The 16,368-nt window shown below is 43.1% G+C and overlaps 1 protein-coding gene across 4 annotated transcripts in view; it reads left to right on the top strand.

Annotated features, from left to right (window-relative positions):
- The window catches only part of ipo8 (importin 8), a 98,554-nt gene that overhangs the window by 12,429 nt on the left and 69,757 nt on the right, over positions 1–16,368 (top strand). For all 4 annotated transcript variants that reach the window (XM_034578698.1, XM_034578695.1, XM_034578697.1 and 1 more), the window contains exon 2: positions 5,107–5,188. In XM_034578698.1, the coding sequence (XP_034434589.1) occupies positions 5,107–5,188 (82 nt within the window). The remainder of the gene's footprint in view (positions 1–5,106; positions 5,189–16,368) is intronic.

Here is a 16,368-nt window from a genome sequence, read left to right as displayed (position 1 = left end):
TGACAACATCAACACGTACACGGACGCGGTCATCTGCTACATCAGCAAATGCATCGATGACGTCGTACCCAGGATTACTGTACGATCATTCCCAAACCAGAAGCCCTGGATTAATGGTGACGTCCATGCAAAACTCAAAGCACGGACTGATGCCTACATCTCAGGGGATCTGGTGGAGTACAGGAAGTCCAGGTACGCGCTCCGGAGTGCTATTAGCAGTGCCAAGAGACATTACAGGGACAAGGTGGAGTCTCACTACAAGGGCTCCAACACAAGGAACATGTGGGCTGGACTCAAAACCATCTCTGACTACAAAGCAAAGACCAGCAGTGCGGATGTAGTGTCTGCATCTCTCCCAGAGGATCTGAACACCTTTTATGCACGCTTTGAGAGCAACTCCCCGGCTGTGGAGATCCAAGAGGCCCAGGAGGACCGCTGCCCCCCAGTAATATCCAGGGCAGATGTGTGGAGATCACTTAACCGGATCAACACACGCAAGGCACCTGGACCTGATGGCATTCCTGGCCGAGCTCTCAAGGTGTGTGCAGATCAGCTGGCAGATGTTTTCACAGACATTTTCAACCTGTCACTGCTCCAGTCTGTAGTCCCCGCATGTTTCAAGGAGACCATCATTGTCCCTGTTCCCAAAAAAACAAAAATCCTCTGCCTGAACGACTACCGCCCAGTAGCACTCACTTCCACCATCATGAAGTGTTTTGAGCGGCTAGTCAAACCATTCATCACCTCCTCCCTCCCTGACTCACTGGACCCTCTTCAGTTTGCCTACAGGCCAAATAGGTCGACTGCAGATGCCATCTCCCTCACCCTTCACACTGCCCTCTCCCACCTGGACCAGAGGGACACATATGTGAGAATGCTGTTCATTGACTACAGTTCAGCATTCAATACCATCGTGCCCCTGAAGCTTGTCACCAAGCTCAGAGACCTTGGGCTCAACATCGCCCTCCGTGACTGGATTCTGAACTTCCTGACGGGCAGACCACAGGCGGTGCGGATAGGCAGCACCACATCCTCCACCCTGACTCTAAACACCGGTGCCCCCCAGGGCTGTGTGCTCAGTCCTCTCCTGTACTCCCTGTTCACGCATGACTGCGTGGCCACCCACAGCTCCAACACCATCATTAAGTTTGCTGATGACACGACCGTCATAGGCCTGATCACCGGCGACGATGAGAAGGCCTACAGAGAGGAGGTCAGAGCCCTGACATCTTGGTGCCAGGACAACAACCTCCATCTCAACGTCAGCAAAACAAAGGAGCTGATCGTGGACTACAGGAAGAGACAAGGAGTAGAACACGCCCCCCTCTCCATCAACGGGACTACGGTGGAGCGAGTCAGCAGCTTCAGGTTCCTCGGGGTCCACATCAGTGATGACCTGACCTGGACCAACCACACAGACTCCATCAGGAAGACGGCCAGACAGCGGCTCTTCTTCCTCCGCAGGCTGCGGAGGCTCAACATGGAAGCCAGGATTCTCTGCAACTTCTACAGGTGCACCATAGAGAGCATCCTGACTGGCTGCATCACCGCCTGGTACGGCAGCTGCACCGCCCTCAACCGTAAGGCTTTACAGAGGGTGGTGAGGTCTGCCCAGCACATCACCAGGACGGAGCTACCATCCATGGAGGACCTCTACACCCAGCGGTGTAGGAAGAAGGCCAACCGGATCATTAAAGATCCCTTTCACCCCAGCCATAAACTGTTCTGCCTGCTGCCGTCTGGCCGACGGTACCGCAGCATCCGGGCCCGCACCACCAGACTCAGAGACAGTTTCATCCCCCAGGCCATAAGACTTTTAAACTCCTCCAATCTGTCATAACTCTGCACCTTAGCATATTTGCACATTGCATATTTGCACTATTGCACACACTTGCACTATTGTTTTTCTTTTTCTTTAGGTGTATATATATATTTAGATATGTATATTTTATTTTAAATTTTAAATTTTGATTGAGCATTGTTATAAGAGAGCCTGTGACCCAAGCATTTCATTGCAAGCGACTGCTTAATGTTATCGTTGTGCATATGACAATAAACTCTTGAATCTTGAATCTAATCGTCCACAGGGGGGTTTCTTTTTTAGCTTAGATGTGGGTATCGAAGCATTCATTGATCCACCATCCTCTGCATATATCTCTTTTCACTTGGATTACTAGTATAGTGGCATTCCAATAGTCCCATATTCTCCACTCCTGACCATGTAAGAAGACCAGGAGGAAGTTCGAGGAACACCTCCAACAGACCAACACAAGAGAGGTGTGGAGAGGCCTGGAAACAATATCAGGCCCCAGCAAGGACAGTAGGAGGGAGACAAGGTGTGGGCAATTTAGCTGAATTTGTTTTTCAACAGATTTAATTCGGTCCCCGCTCCCTCTCTTCCCCACCCACCAGAGCCTAGACGTGTGGCTGCAGCCACCATGCCCTCCCTCCTCTTTTTCCAGGACAGCAGGGATATCATCAGCTCCATCCCCATAACAGCAGAAGGCTACAGGCCCTGTTGGCATCTGCTCCAGACTACTCAGGGATTGTGCCGAGCAGCTCTGTGAGGTGTTACTGCACATCTTCAACCTGAGTCTCCGTCTGGAGAGAGTCCCAACCCTATGGAAAACCTCTTGTGTTGTCCCGGTACCAAAGACTGTGCACCCCAGGGAGGCAAACCACTTCAGGCCTTGACCTCGTGCCTGACAAAGACCATGGAAAGGATTGTACTCAATCACTTCCGCCCCCTGGTGAGCACAGAGCTGGACCCCCTACAGTTCGCATTTCGACCAGACATTGGTGTGGAAGAGGCAGTCATCTACATTCTGCACAGATCCCTTGACCACCTGGAGAACACCAGTAGCACTTTGAGAGCATGTTTTTTGACTTCTCAACAGACCACAGTATGTGAGGCTTCGTGACTGTGTGTCTGATACTGAAACTTGACAGTTTGTAGCACAGGAGTCACACAACTGTCAAGTTTCCTGTTCATCATATACACATTGGACCTCAGACACAACACAGACAGCTGTCATCTCCAGAAGTTCTCTGATCACACAGCCCATGACGGTCGTGTAACACAGGGAAACGAACTGGAGTACGGGGGGGGGGGGGGCACTGACTTTGTCCACTGGTGTGACCTAAATTGCCTTCACATCAACACCACCAAAACAAAGGAAATGGTGATAGACTTTCGCAGGAAGTCACCCCAGAGAATATCCGGGATGTGGGCATTGTGATCGTGGGAGACTACAGATACCTGGGTGTTCACCTCAACAACAAACTGGACTGGTCCACCGACACAGTCGGGGGGCCAGAGTCATCTCCATCTGCTATGGAGACTGAGGTCCTTTTGGAGTGTGCAGGACACAATTAAGGACTTTCTATGACACAGTGGTGGCTTCTGCAGTGTTCTACGCCATTGTCTGCTCTTACTCAATAACATTTCTATACGAAACACTTCTACAGTGAAATGTGTACACTATGTACAAACTGCATTTTTTTATTTCATTTTTACGTTTTTATTCTATTGCCTTTTTATATTTTTATTCTCTTGTCTACCTCAGTCTGATTTGCCTGCAGCAGTAACAATTGAATTTACCCGGTGTGTGTCGTGTTCTTTTGTCCCGAGATATGAGAAGAGCCGGTCTCGGTTTGGTTCAACAAGTATTTATTTAGAAGCAATGAAAAGCTACAACATAGCTATGGGCACTCAACGCACAGCCCCGGCCGTCTAATAGCACGGGGTAGTCTAGAGTCGCCCCGAATGGACGACGGGTACATTACTTATAATAGTAGGTATAACTTCATTGGTCAATAACGAGGGGGAGTCACCATGGTTTAGACCTTGGCTCTCCCTTGCTGGTGCGCAGGCATGGTCCCATCCTCTTGGCCCTGGAGTCTGCGAATGATGAGGAGCCGCTCCCAGGTTCGCCCCTCCTCTGACAGTAGCTGGGAAAATCTTCACATTCTGACAGTGTTTGGTTTCATGTTTTACAGACAGGCCTTCAGCTGAAGCCTTGTGGGTCGTCAGTATTTTTGCAGATATGGTGTTGTTGTTCATTGGAGTGAGAAACCTTGTTCCTGCGTTATCGGCTGTATGTTCTGTGTGCGTAAGCATGCGCATTTTCTAGACAAAACAACGCCTTTCCTATCTGTCCTTCAGAACCTAGTGGCAGCTGCTTGAATTCTTTCTTAGGGTAGGTCACAGTTTCTTATGAAAACAGTGCATTCATGTATGTGTGATGTTGAAAAAAGCTAATGGAGTTTAGGCTGTAATATAGTAAGTTAGGTATGAGAACAAGTTAAAGTACAGTGTATTGTATGCCACAGATGTACAGTCTCCACAACAAGCATTATCAGACAGGTGCAAGACTGAACTGCGACGTAACGCACACACACACTAACCAACTTCAAGATTAAAACCAGCCAGCAACGGCTACTAAAAGTCACTATGTGAAGGCCACACATTCTCCACATATTCAGCCCAAACTGCCCCTGCCCCCACCCCTGTCCAACATACTGCATTTGTTTAGAGTTCAGTTTCATTGCCATCTTCACACACACACACACACAAAGAAAAACATAGATTTTAGTCTTAACATGTGTGGATCAATATCTTATCTCATCTCATCTTATCTCATGTATGTTTTTCTAAATGTAGGATATGTTATAGGTATTGTGACAGGGGCATCTTTGTAAAAGATTATCATTCATTTTCACAACACAATTCATTCTGTCATATCGTGCACACAAAAATGGAAATACAATTAATTGCAGGGTAAATTATTTAATTAGTTAATTAAATCATTTAATTAGTTAATTAAATCATTTAATTTAGTTTATATAATGTAATAAAAAGTGAAAATTTGAATATACGGGTGTCAAAGACTATGTTGTCCCATATTTTTCATCCCAGATTTACACTCTGACCCATATTTCCATCAAACCGGTATTTAGTTACATTCTGTTCATTAAATGATCTTCTGGAAAAACTCTTAAATTTAACTTTGTGAACCTGCTGAAATCCTGTATTGTAATTTGTTAAAATTTAAATGTGAATAGAATGTAAAAACTGTCCTCTTCTTTTTTTTCTTTGTGTTTCAGTCTTACAAGATCATCAACTTTGCACCAACCCTGCTTCAGATCATTGTATCAGAGCAGGTGGAGTTTCCTGTTCGCCATGCAGGTAAGACACCAAAAAATCCAGAAAATAGCACTGCTGCTGTTTGCAATTCACTGCTGTAGGTCTTTTGGTTGTTAAGTTTTAATATTGACTATAATTGACATAATTTCCATCTCCATGTAATTTTCATTTTGAGAAATCTCATTGGTCCTGTTCATAAGGACACAAGGAATAAAGGGATCTGGCCCGCCTTCTGCTTTGAAATGCAGAACGAGTCCGCAGGATTCATTCTGCATTCCATTCTAACTCTGAGCTCTGACGTCACTACCGAATAACCAGAGTTGATAGCATTTCAGTTGCACATTTGGTTGGAAGTCGAAGAACAATGGATGCCTCCAGGAAAACCTGTCTTGCGGTTGCCCTTTTGGATTATAGACAACTCCAGAACAAATACGAGGTTCATATCCAAAACATGGTTGAAGAGGATAGAAAACGTTTGTTTTTCAGCTTATTTAATTTTGTGTCAAAAAACGTTATGGCTGTGTTAAATCGGCCATTACGGAAACAGTGACCTGGATGGGCGAGAATTCTTTAACGTTAACTATAAATTTGATTTATCTCTAGTGTAAGGAACACCCACACTACTGATTTTCATTAATATTTATTGTTGTTTCTTTACATCTGCTAACAATTTTACTGAATTGATTGCTCCTTTTAATTTAACAATTAACTGTTATATTATTTTTCACAAAATACTTCATACATGTTTATATAATTGGTTTGTTTATTCTAGTAAAGATGTATTTTTCTCAGTTAACAGTCTCCTTTTATTCATAGCAAACAGTGAAGTGTGATTTTTTAAAAAAAAGGCTCAGGTCATTTATTAAGAAGGCTAATGTGAAATCTTTAGGACTTGTATGACATGTATTGTATTGACAGGTATAAATAACAACAGAACTATATACAAAATAATAAAAATGGAACTACATACAAAAATAAAAAATAAAAACATATTACTCCAGTTGCTCATATATGTAATATGAAACATATTACATATATATGTAAACATAAAAATAGAACTATATACAAAAGAGTTGCGCTTATGTCTCCTGATGGCTGGCTTCCTCTGCCCCTCGAATAAACTGCATCACCTCATCATCCACTCTTTTTAATTTCCGAGATTTTATTGGTGATGGTGTGGAAGGTGGTATGATGCAGAGTTGCATGCAGTGTCAGCTAGTGTAGTCCTACTGCTGCAATGGCCTAGCACCTCAGGTCTGCGCACTTCTAGCCCTTCTGATGACCCAAAAACAAGTAAGACAACATTGTGTTGCCCTCCCAGAAGAAAAGTGCATGGCTCCCTTCCCTGTTGTTTTATTATTGTCTTTTAGCTTCTTGTACCCTTCGACAAGTCATGTATAGGCCATATTCACAAATCACAAATTGTCTCATAGGGCTAAGCAAGGTGTGACATCCTCTGCCCTTAACCCCCAACAAGTGTAAGGAAAAACTACCCCAACAAACCCTATTAACAGGAGGAAAAGAACATAGAAACCTCAGAGAGAGCCGCATGTGAAGGATCCCTCTCCCAGGACAGACAGAAGTGGGATAGATGCCACGTGTAATGGAGAACATCAGTATTTACAACATTGATTAGAATAAACAGTTTGTGACAAAATGGAAAGTAAATGAATTGAGGAGTTATTGTCAGTAATGGTAGATTATCTGAGTAGGTATATTATATATCAAGCGGTCTTGTTGAAAATATTAGTCCACGATCAGACGCCACCATAATCCACAATTCATCGCCATGGTCCACTGCCGCCATCAGGATGAGATGTTGCGTACAGTAAGTGAAAGAAGGCAGAGCTAGAAATTTGTGTTAAGTGAGACTCAAAGGACAAATCAAAGATCAAAGATGACTCCCAAATTCATGACTGTTTCACCGGAAGCAAGGGAAATGTCATCTAGAGTAGCTATATCATTAGATAATGTATCGCTAAGGTGTTCAGGGCCAAGTATGTTTTATCTGAATTTAATAAGAGAAAATTGTGGGTCATCCAGGTTTTTATGGCCTTGAAACATGAACACGTGTGCCGAGGCTTAGTTAGCGCCATTATGATGTAATTTGGCCAATCAGTTTATAGACACATAAATTCCTCCAGACCGGTCTGTACGACCCTCCAAGGATATGCCTCCCCAGACCATCGCTGACCCATCTCCAAACCGGTCATGCTGGATGATGTTACAAGCAGCATAATGTCCACCATGGTGTCTCCAGACTCTTTCACGCCTGTCACGTGCTCAGTTTGAACCTGCTCTCCTCTGTGAAGAGAACGGGTGCCAGTGGCAGACCTGCAAATACAGATGTTTTTTAGTAAATGCCAATTGAGCTGTTATCGGGCTGTGTTTAGTTCTAGCCAGTTCTACACACACATAAACATCTGAGCTGTGATAAAGATTTTACTCATTCATTTACTTACATTTATATATTTTAACAAAACGGTACCTCTACCTGTTTCAAATCAGTCAAAACTTTTGAGTGTAACAAAACTGGTTTGCCAATCCTTTACTAGTGGTTTAGGTCAATTCTAACCAAAAGGTGTCCCACTTTATCTGATCTGAAGGTGAAGGATACAGGACATTGTGATCATAAGGAACAATGTTTACATTATATAATATACTAAAACCGTAGTAACAAGTCCACAGGCAGTAATTGGACAATTCTATGTGTATGACAAAGTTAATGACAGATTTGATATGTCAACTATGTCCTGGATATATTTGACCGCATCCAACACAGTCTTTTGTGGAGTCAAAAGTGAAGGGAGGACAATGCAAGTTGGTCTGTCTGGACAGTGGATGTTCTATTTAAAGACAAGCTGGCGTATGTAAGCGGAGGGTCCAATTGAGCCGATGGTGTCTTTGCAAGTAGTGATTACAGTCATTTGCAAGATGGAAAACTGAGTTGGGGTATACTGTACCAGTAGCTGAGATTGTACAGTACTTGCCATTGTAATAGCATTTAAGACAGCAACTTTAAAGCTTGTACTTTTGGGGGAAGCTTAATCCCATGCAGTTCTAGGAAAAGATTCTGAAACATCTCAAATGTGCTGCGCTAGTGTAGTGTTTACATTGTATGCAAGGTTGAGGGCATACATCAGCCCCATATGCAGTGTGCAAGCTTTAGCAGTGCTACCACATCCTGGCAATATCTCCTTGCCTTCAAGAAGGATTAATAGATACACTAGATGATCCCCATCAGCACCATGTACGACCAGGATCTTGAGGATGTGTTGAGTAACGTCACTGCGGCTGTCTATTATACAATATACAAGAAAAATCAATACATTTTTGTGATAACATTTATTTTGAATCATTGACGAATATCTGTTTAGTTTGTTGTTCAAGATGATATAAGATTTAGTTGGCTTTTTCATTTTATCATTAGAGCCATTGCTGAGCAGAATATCTCCATCCCTTCCCCTGATTTCCTCTCTGATTTTAGGGTAAACCTGCACTTTAAATAATGAACACCATAGAGTTTTTTCAGCTGTATACCAATGTATATGGGTATTTAGTAGCATTGTTGATGAATTCAAATCCAAATCTTTACATTTTAGTGCAAAGTATTTGAATTCTACATATTGTGTTATATATATATATATATATATATATATATATATATATATATATATATATATATATATATATATATATATATGCATGCATAGCATAGCTGCCCTCTACTGGTTGAAACCCGGCTATAGCAATTGAATGGGGTTAGGTTTAGGGGTTATTGGCTGATCTGGAGGCTGGTGACATAGGTGTCTCCCGACTCTTGAGTAGTGACTGGATGTGTCTCAGCCCTCCCCCTCGCAGCCCTGCTCATGTTGATACTTTTTCACATTCTAAGGCATAGCCCATATTCACAAATCACAATTTATTTCATAGGGCTTCACAAGGTACGACATCCTCTGCCCATAACCATTAGCAAGAGTAAGAAAAAGCTACAAAAAAAACCTTTTAACAGGTTGGACAGAAGTGCAATGATGTTGAAAATAATAGTCCACGATCGGCTGCCACCACGATCAGGATCCACCACCACAATCAAATGCCACCATAATCCACAGTCCATCGTTATGATCCACTGCCCCCAACATCAGGATCCACCATCGGCCTCCATCTCGGATGCAATCACGATACGGCATCACGATCTCTGATTCGCTATTCAACATCATGATCCACGATGTGGCCGCAGCAGGTCGTGGATCTGCAAACGATGAGGCACAATGACTCCGGGGAAGAAGTCAAGTCAGTGATATATATTGATGAAATATTAATGTGATAATGAGGGAGAAGAGGAAAGAGAAGCTCCATGTGTCCCACAACATTCTAGACCTATAGCAGCATAACTAAGAGAAGGTCCAAGACAAGCCCGAACCAGCTCTAACTATAAACTTTATCAAAAAGGAAGGTTTTAAGCCTACTCCTAAACATAGAGATGGTGTCTGCCTCCCGAGCTGAAACTGGGAGATGATTCCACAGGAGAGGAGCTTGATAGCTGAAAGCTCTGGCTCCTGCTCTACTTTTAGAAACTTTAGAGACAAGTTAGACAGAATTCTGGGAGCGCAGTGCTCTAGTGGGGTGATATGGTACTATGAGCTCTTTACGGTATGATGGTGCCATATTATTAAAGTGTCATTTCACCAGAAATTAAAATTCACTCATTATCTACTCACCACTATGCCGATGGAGGGGTGGTTTTTGAGTCCACAAAAGACTTCTGGAGTCTCAGGGGTAAACTTTGTTAGAGCAGAATCCAATACAATTGAAGACAATTGAGCACCCAATTCTTGAGATGTAATAAAACAAAAGAAAAAACATAACATGCCTCCATACTGCTTGTGTGGTGTCTTCCAAGTGTCCGCAAGCCCCAACATTCATATTCGACTCGAAATGAGGTAATTTACACCGTGTTTTACCAACTGCCATCTTCTGTTGCCTAACTTAAATATAAGTATTACATACAAGTAGGGCTGGGGCGATGTGTCGACGTAACCAACTTCATCGATTACATATATGTCGACTCACGGAATGACTGCCGACGCGTCGTATGGAAGGTGGCTGTGCACAGTCAAAGCATGGACTCACCTGAAGAGCAAGCTGAACCCCAAAACATCATCCGGACCGTACCCCGTTTCTATTTTAACCTGTGCACTTTTTCTGTCTTTACAGTCGTGAATCCTGGCAGCACAAGGTAGAATTTACTTCACTGAACAAGAGAAAGTTAAAGCTATTTAGTTGCTAATGTTTGTGAAGATTGTTTATATGTGAAATGCAATTATATTAAGAAAAAAGAAGAAAAGGGGAAACTCAAACGACCTCTTTTTATTTATTTATTCAAAAATTAAGCATTTTATTTTGAGATGACTTTTTCAAAAGTTCTTTATTTTGTATGCAAACCTTATTTTACTTGAAACGAGAAAATATAACTATTTTATTATTTGAGTACAGTTATACTGTCCTTGCAATGAGTTGCTTATCTTCAAAGCTTGACAGTGTGCAGTCCTCCCAAAAAATGACAAGGCGTAACTTTTCTTGTTCGTTTACTGAAGAACCTTTACTGTAAAACTGCAACAAAGCACAAATCCAAACACAAATTAGAATACAAAAAAGGCACAATGTATGAGCCTAATCAATAGATACTTGCCATTACCTCAGCCATTAAGGTACTCAATACTTCATGCGACAGCCGAGTGGGTGCAGACTGAATAAGCATTGCATCCAGGATCTGCCTGGCAACCCCGATGAGTCTCTCCCACGATCAACCCATGTGTGAAGAATGTGGGGAATTAAATTGCCATGTGCAGCCTTTCTCCTGAAGGTAGCTGTTCAGTGTGGCATCATTGTGGTTGATTTTCATCTCCGTACATGCACCAATAACATAACCCCTTGTGCGACGTGTCATCACTATCCATTGACCAAAGACATCAAGACCAACGTGGGTGAAGGGTGGCATTGGTGAGAGTCTGTTGGCTGGTAAATCATCCATCTTTTGGATCTGTAGTGTTCCTCTGAGTTTGCGACAGATAACACATAACATCTGTTATCCACACATTTGTGGATAACAGATGAGACCAGACATTTGCTTCCAATGATCCACAATCCTGCGTCTCTGATTGCTCCCTCTGTGATGTGACGTCCCTGGTGCACCACTTTCTCATGGTAGTATCTCACCGAGAGAGTAGCGATGTGGTGGGTACGGGGGATTATAAGTGGGTGCTTTTCTTCTTTTGTCATGCAAGCGGATGCTAGGTGACCTCCAACCCTAAGTAATCCATCTTCATCAATGATGGGGTTTAGCTTTTTGAGTGGACTTTGCATTGGTAATGTCTGCTTCGTTTCCAAGCATTTGTATTCTTCCCTGAAGATTTCACGCTGCACAGTGAGAACAATTACTATTTTCACATGGGAGATCTCACTTATGGTGCTTGCTTCAGTGCAACACTTCCATCCATGACATTTTGTCTCCTCTGAGGTCTTATTGAATGCTGTTGCAACACGGATGAGTGAAGCTATGGTGTGGCACAGGGCCATTCATTGAGAAAATCTTTCAAAAGGATGATACTTTAACTGGTTTTCTGAGGTTTTGGTGATTAGAGCCGTTACATCAGACCGTATCTCCACATCTGCTTCAGGGTCCACAAGAGTGAAGATGTCATACTGTGCTGTCTCAGGGTTGGATTGTGTTAGGAATGAGGGTCCATAAAGCCAGTTTGTGTGTCTAAGATGTGAAGCATGGACAGGTCTGGTTGCATGATCTGCCGGGTTGTTCACTGTAGAGATGTAATGCCACTGCTCTGGATGTGTAGATTTTCGGATGCGAGTCACTCGGTTGGCAACATATGTGTAAAACCTCCTGGATCTGTTGTGTTTGTATCCGAGGACTGTCTTACTGTCTGTGTAGAACGTAACAGCATCAACATTAATGTCCATCTCATCTCTAACTAGCTCGTACTGCTCCACAGCTAGAACAGCAGTACATAGCTCTAATCGTGGGACAGTATGTGCGGGCCAAGGGGCTAGTTTTGATTTGCCCATGATGAAACCAACGTACCACTGACTTTCAATGTCGATGGTCTTTAAGTAGGCTACAGCTCCAGTTGCCATAGTAGAGGCATCCGAGAAGATGCACAGCTCTCTTCTTTGAGTGATTGACTGTGAGAATGGAGTGTAGCACCTTGCTATCTGGAGATGTTGGAGATCTTTTAACGATTCTTTCCACCTATTCCATTCCTCCTGCTTCTCTGAAGGGAGTGGTTCATCCCAGTCATTTTGCTCAGCTGAGAGTTCACGTAGTAGGGCTTTCTCCTGCATGGTTACAGGAGCCACAAATCCTAAATGGTCATACAAACTGTTTACAGTGGCCAAAACACCTCGCCTAGTGTATGGCCTTTCCTCTTTAGACACTTGAAATGTGACACCGTCTGTTTCCAGGTTCCACAGGACCCCCAAACTCCTCTGTAAGGGGAGATCATCGAACCTGAGGTCCAAATCTTTTAAATCCTTAATCCATCATCAACATAAAAATGTCTGACAACAAACTGCTTGGCGTCAGTGCCATGTTCTTTCTCACCCTCAGATGCAGCACGCCTCATGCAATAAATAGCCACGGCTGGTGAAGGGCTATTTCCAGACACATAAACTTTCATTTTGTAGTCCCTCACTTTCTTGCTGAGGTCGTTGTCTTCATACCAAAGGAACCTGAGGTAGTCTCTGTGGTCTTCGTGTACAACAAAGCTGCAGGTGTGGGTGATGACGTGCCACCTCAGGAGATGGGATTTCTGTGCGGTTATCAGGAATAATGTCACATTCGATTAAATTTGGAAGGGGCAGTTGTACTTTCTCATCCACTGATTCAATTATGGGAGTCTGTAGCTCTTCTGCCTAAAGTTTTGGTTACCCCTGAGAAAGTTTTCAGTGTGTATGGGTCTGAGGAGGTAATAATGTTAAAAAGATGGAAAAACTCAGATTTAGCAAGTGACTTGTTACTCTGTTCATCTAGCACAGCGTACATCTTCTTTGCTTCTTCTCTTTTGCCAGGATAAACTATCACTTGGCTGATTTTTTTTTTAGCATGAATCTTGATGCATTTCCACTGACCTCCCTGCCATCATCTTTATCCACTTCTTGGCTCTCTGTTGTAGTGGGAGGAGGACCAGGATGTAGCGCTGAAATGTGTTTTTCACTATCACACTCCAGACATTTAATTGTCCCTCTGCAGTCTTTTGCCACATGATGAATTGACCCACAACGTCTGAAACAAATGCGCTTTTCCTTGAGGAATTATTTCCTCATCTATATGTTTAGCTCTGAAGCTCCTGCAGTTTTTGAGAGGATGGGGCTTTTTATGTATGGGGCATAGCTTATCAGGGCCTTCCATGATCCTGTCAGTAGAGCTGAGCTGGATGTTTAAAGAATCTTGTGTACGTTTACAGAGGCCCTGTCACCACTTCTCGTGTATTTCTAGATTTTTTAGCTCTGGTTGCTGGGGGATGTAAAGGCAAAACTGGGGTCATTTCTTATCTTTGCCTGAAGAAACTGAATGGGGGAAATGCAACTCCATAGTCGTCCTTATATTTGGATCCTGTGGCAATCCATCTCTACTGCAAGCTGTAAGGTAACTTCTCCACGATGGGATTTACTCCACGAGATTTGTCCAAATATGACAAACCTGGTAGATATACACCTACTTTTGCAAATTCTAACTCTTGAAGAATGTCACCCAACTCTCTTAGCTTGATGTTATCTTTGTTGGTGAGTTTATGGAAATCTTCCACATTTTTCAGCAGTGCATATTCAACTGCTTCTGATGACCTGTAACATTCTTCTAGCCTTTGACAGACTAAGTTGAGCGCTGCTGTCAGGTTGAACACGTACAGAGCGAATTCTCTTTGCCTGCTCTGCAGAATCCACACCAAGCCATTTTGTCAGTAAGTCTAATTCTTCCCTGGCTGAAAGGTTGACATCTTTGATGGCGTTTTGGAACGATGCTTTCCATGACCAGTAATTATCAGGGTGGTCATAAAATTTCTGGAGACCTGCACTCAACATTTCCCGGCGAATAAGATACTTTGTGATATCCTGCACACCTTGCTGCTTATGCGAAAGCTCCCTTAGAGAATAAAACAACTGTCCTGCTGCTTCCAAGGAATGTTTTATTGCCAATGTCCTCCTTGTGTTGGTCTTGTTTGACATTCTCTTTTCCTTTATCAGCGCGTCCATGTTTGTCATCATGATGCTCAGTTTCTTCTTTCATAGCCATTTCACACTTCTCACGTGCCACCTTGTGGCAGCCTTGTGGATCAAACTTGAGTGGGATTCCCCCAGAGAACGCTTGTGAGAGTTTGACATAATCTGAGGTGCGCTGAGCTGAACTGATAGGTAGCTCCATTCTTTCTTCACTAAGTTCACTCTTGTTAGAGTCATCAACTTCTTCATAAACAGCAGCAGCTTCAGGTGTTGCAACAGAGACAGCTTTCTGGCTTTTTTATATATGAATATTTGCTTCAAGGTCGGCTTTCTGCTTTATGATGCTGGCTTCTTTTTCTGCATTAGCAAGTTGTGCACGAGCAGCCTTCGCCTTAGCCCTGCTCTAAGCTCCTGCTGCTGAATAACCAAAAGGGGGCAGGATAATACAATAATGTCTGCTGAACATGCACGCCAGAGGGCAGAACAACAGTTCAGTGTGAAAATTAGGGCTGCACCTAACGATTATTTTTTTTTCTGATTAATCTAACAATTCTTTTTTATTACTCAATATAATAATGAATTCATCCAAAATATAATAAAACATGTAATTTATATTTCAATATTTTATTTATTAACTTCTCTTAAATACAAACATGACAAAAAAGTATTCACTGCAAGGCCTTATTCCACAACAAAAAATAATTTCTTCAAAATATAATCAGTGCAAAAGCTTGTTATATTCAAGCATTCAAGTAAAAGGAATATAGTACAATCTACATAAAGCTTTCCAACAACAAAATAAAATTCAAGTAAAATATATAAAAAAATCCACTTGGGGTAAAATTTGTGCAATTTAAGTCACACTTAACCTTTTTTTTTTTTCACAGCAGATAATTCAACTCTGTAACAAACACACCCAAGCAGATACACAATCTCCTCTTCATTCTCTCCCCTCCCTACTCTTCCTCCTCCTCTTCTCCTTCTCTCCTCTTCTCTCTCCCTCCCTCCCTCCCTCCATACTCTTAGGCCATGGGTTTCCATGTGTCCTGAGTTGGGGGAGACAGTAATTTAGCTAAGCATTGCTGTGAAGGAAGGTGAGCATGTCCACATGCTCTGAGGTCAGGCTTGCTCTTTTTTTTGACACAATGTTCCCAGCAGCTGAAAAGAGGCGTTCAGATGGAGTAGATGTGGCGGGGACACACAGGTATGACTTTCCACCATTGGAGTGGACTCTTATCCCTTGCAATAGAATGTTCACCAAAATACATGAGCACCTCATTCCTCACCATTTCAACACCTTCTTCTTCCTGACCACCGTCATTGCTGTGCTCCTCTGAGTCTGAGGCCAGCAATGCATCCAGCACAGACTTTGGCCTCTCCTTTGAAACTTGTGGCTGGGCACTGGCAGAACCATCCTTCTCCACACTTGCCCGCTGAAGCTGTCCCTTCTCACTTTTTTGGCCTGAAGTCCAAGAGCCTGAAGTTTTACTTGACTTCATCTAAGGAAAGGAACTTCAGCTTGCGGAAACGGGGGTCAAGTGCAGCTGCAATCACACACACATTTTTACCATCTTTTTAAAAAGAGGTCTTGCCCCCTCCCACCGTGGAGCTATCTCCTGTGCAGCAGCTGTTTGGAAGGAGTTCACAGCAGCAGACTCAAAGGAGGTTGTCTGTGTGGACTTCTGGAGGCCTTTGATCAGAGGAGGTCAAGCAGAGATCGTTACATACGCCTCTCCACTCAGGAAGACGGTGGCTTGCCCAAAGGGCTTGAAAACTTTTTCAAGTTCCTCCAGTAGTGCCCACTGGTCAGTTTTTAGGCCGAGGTAATGCTTTCCTCTCTCTGTGACCTCTGGGTCGGAAAGTGATGCGGTCACTGGCCATCGCTGCTCCGAGAGGCGTCTCACCATGTAATAGGAGCTTTTCCATCTTACAGGCACATCCTGGATCAACTTATGCTCAGCTGTGCCCCACTGCTTTTGTTTAATTTT

Source organism: Hippoglossus hippoglossus, chromosome 23 (assembly GCF_009819705.1).
Source record: "Hippoglossus hippoglossus isolate fHipHip1 chromosome 23, fHipHip1.pri, whole genome shotgun sequence".
NCBI lineage: Eukaryota > Metazoa > Chordata > Actinopteri > Pleuronectiformes > Pleuronectidae > Hippoglossus > Hippoglossus hippoglossus.
This window is presented reverse-complemented; position numbering and strand designations above follow the sequence as displayed.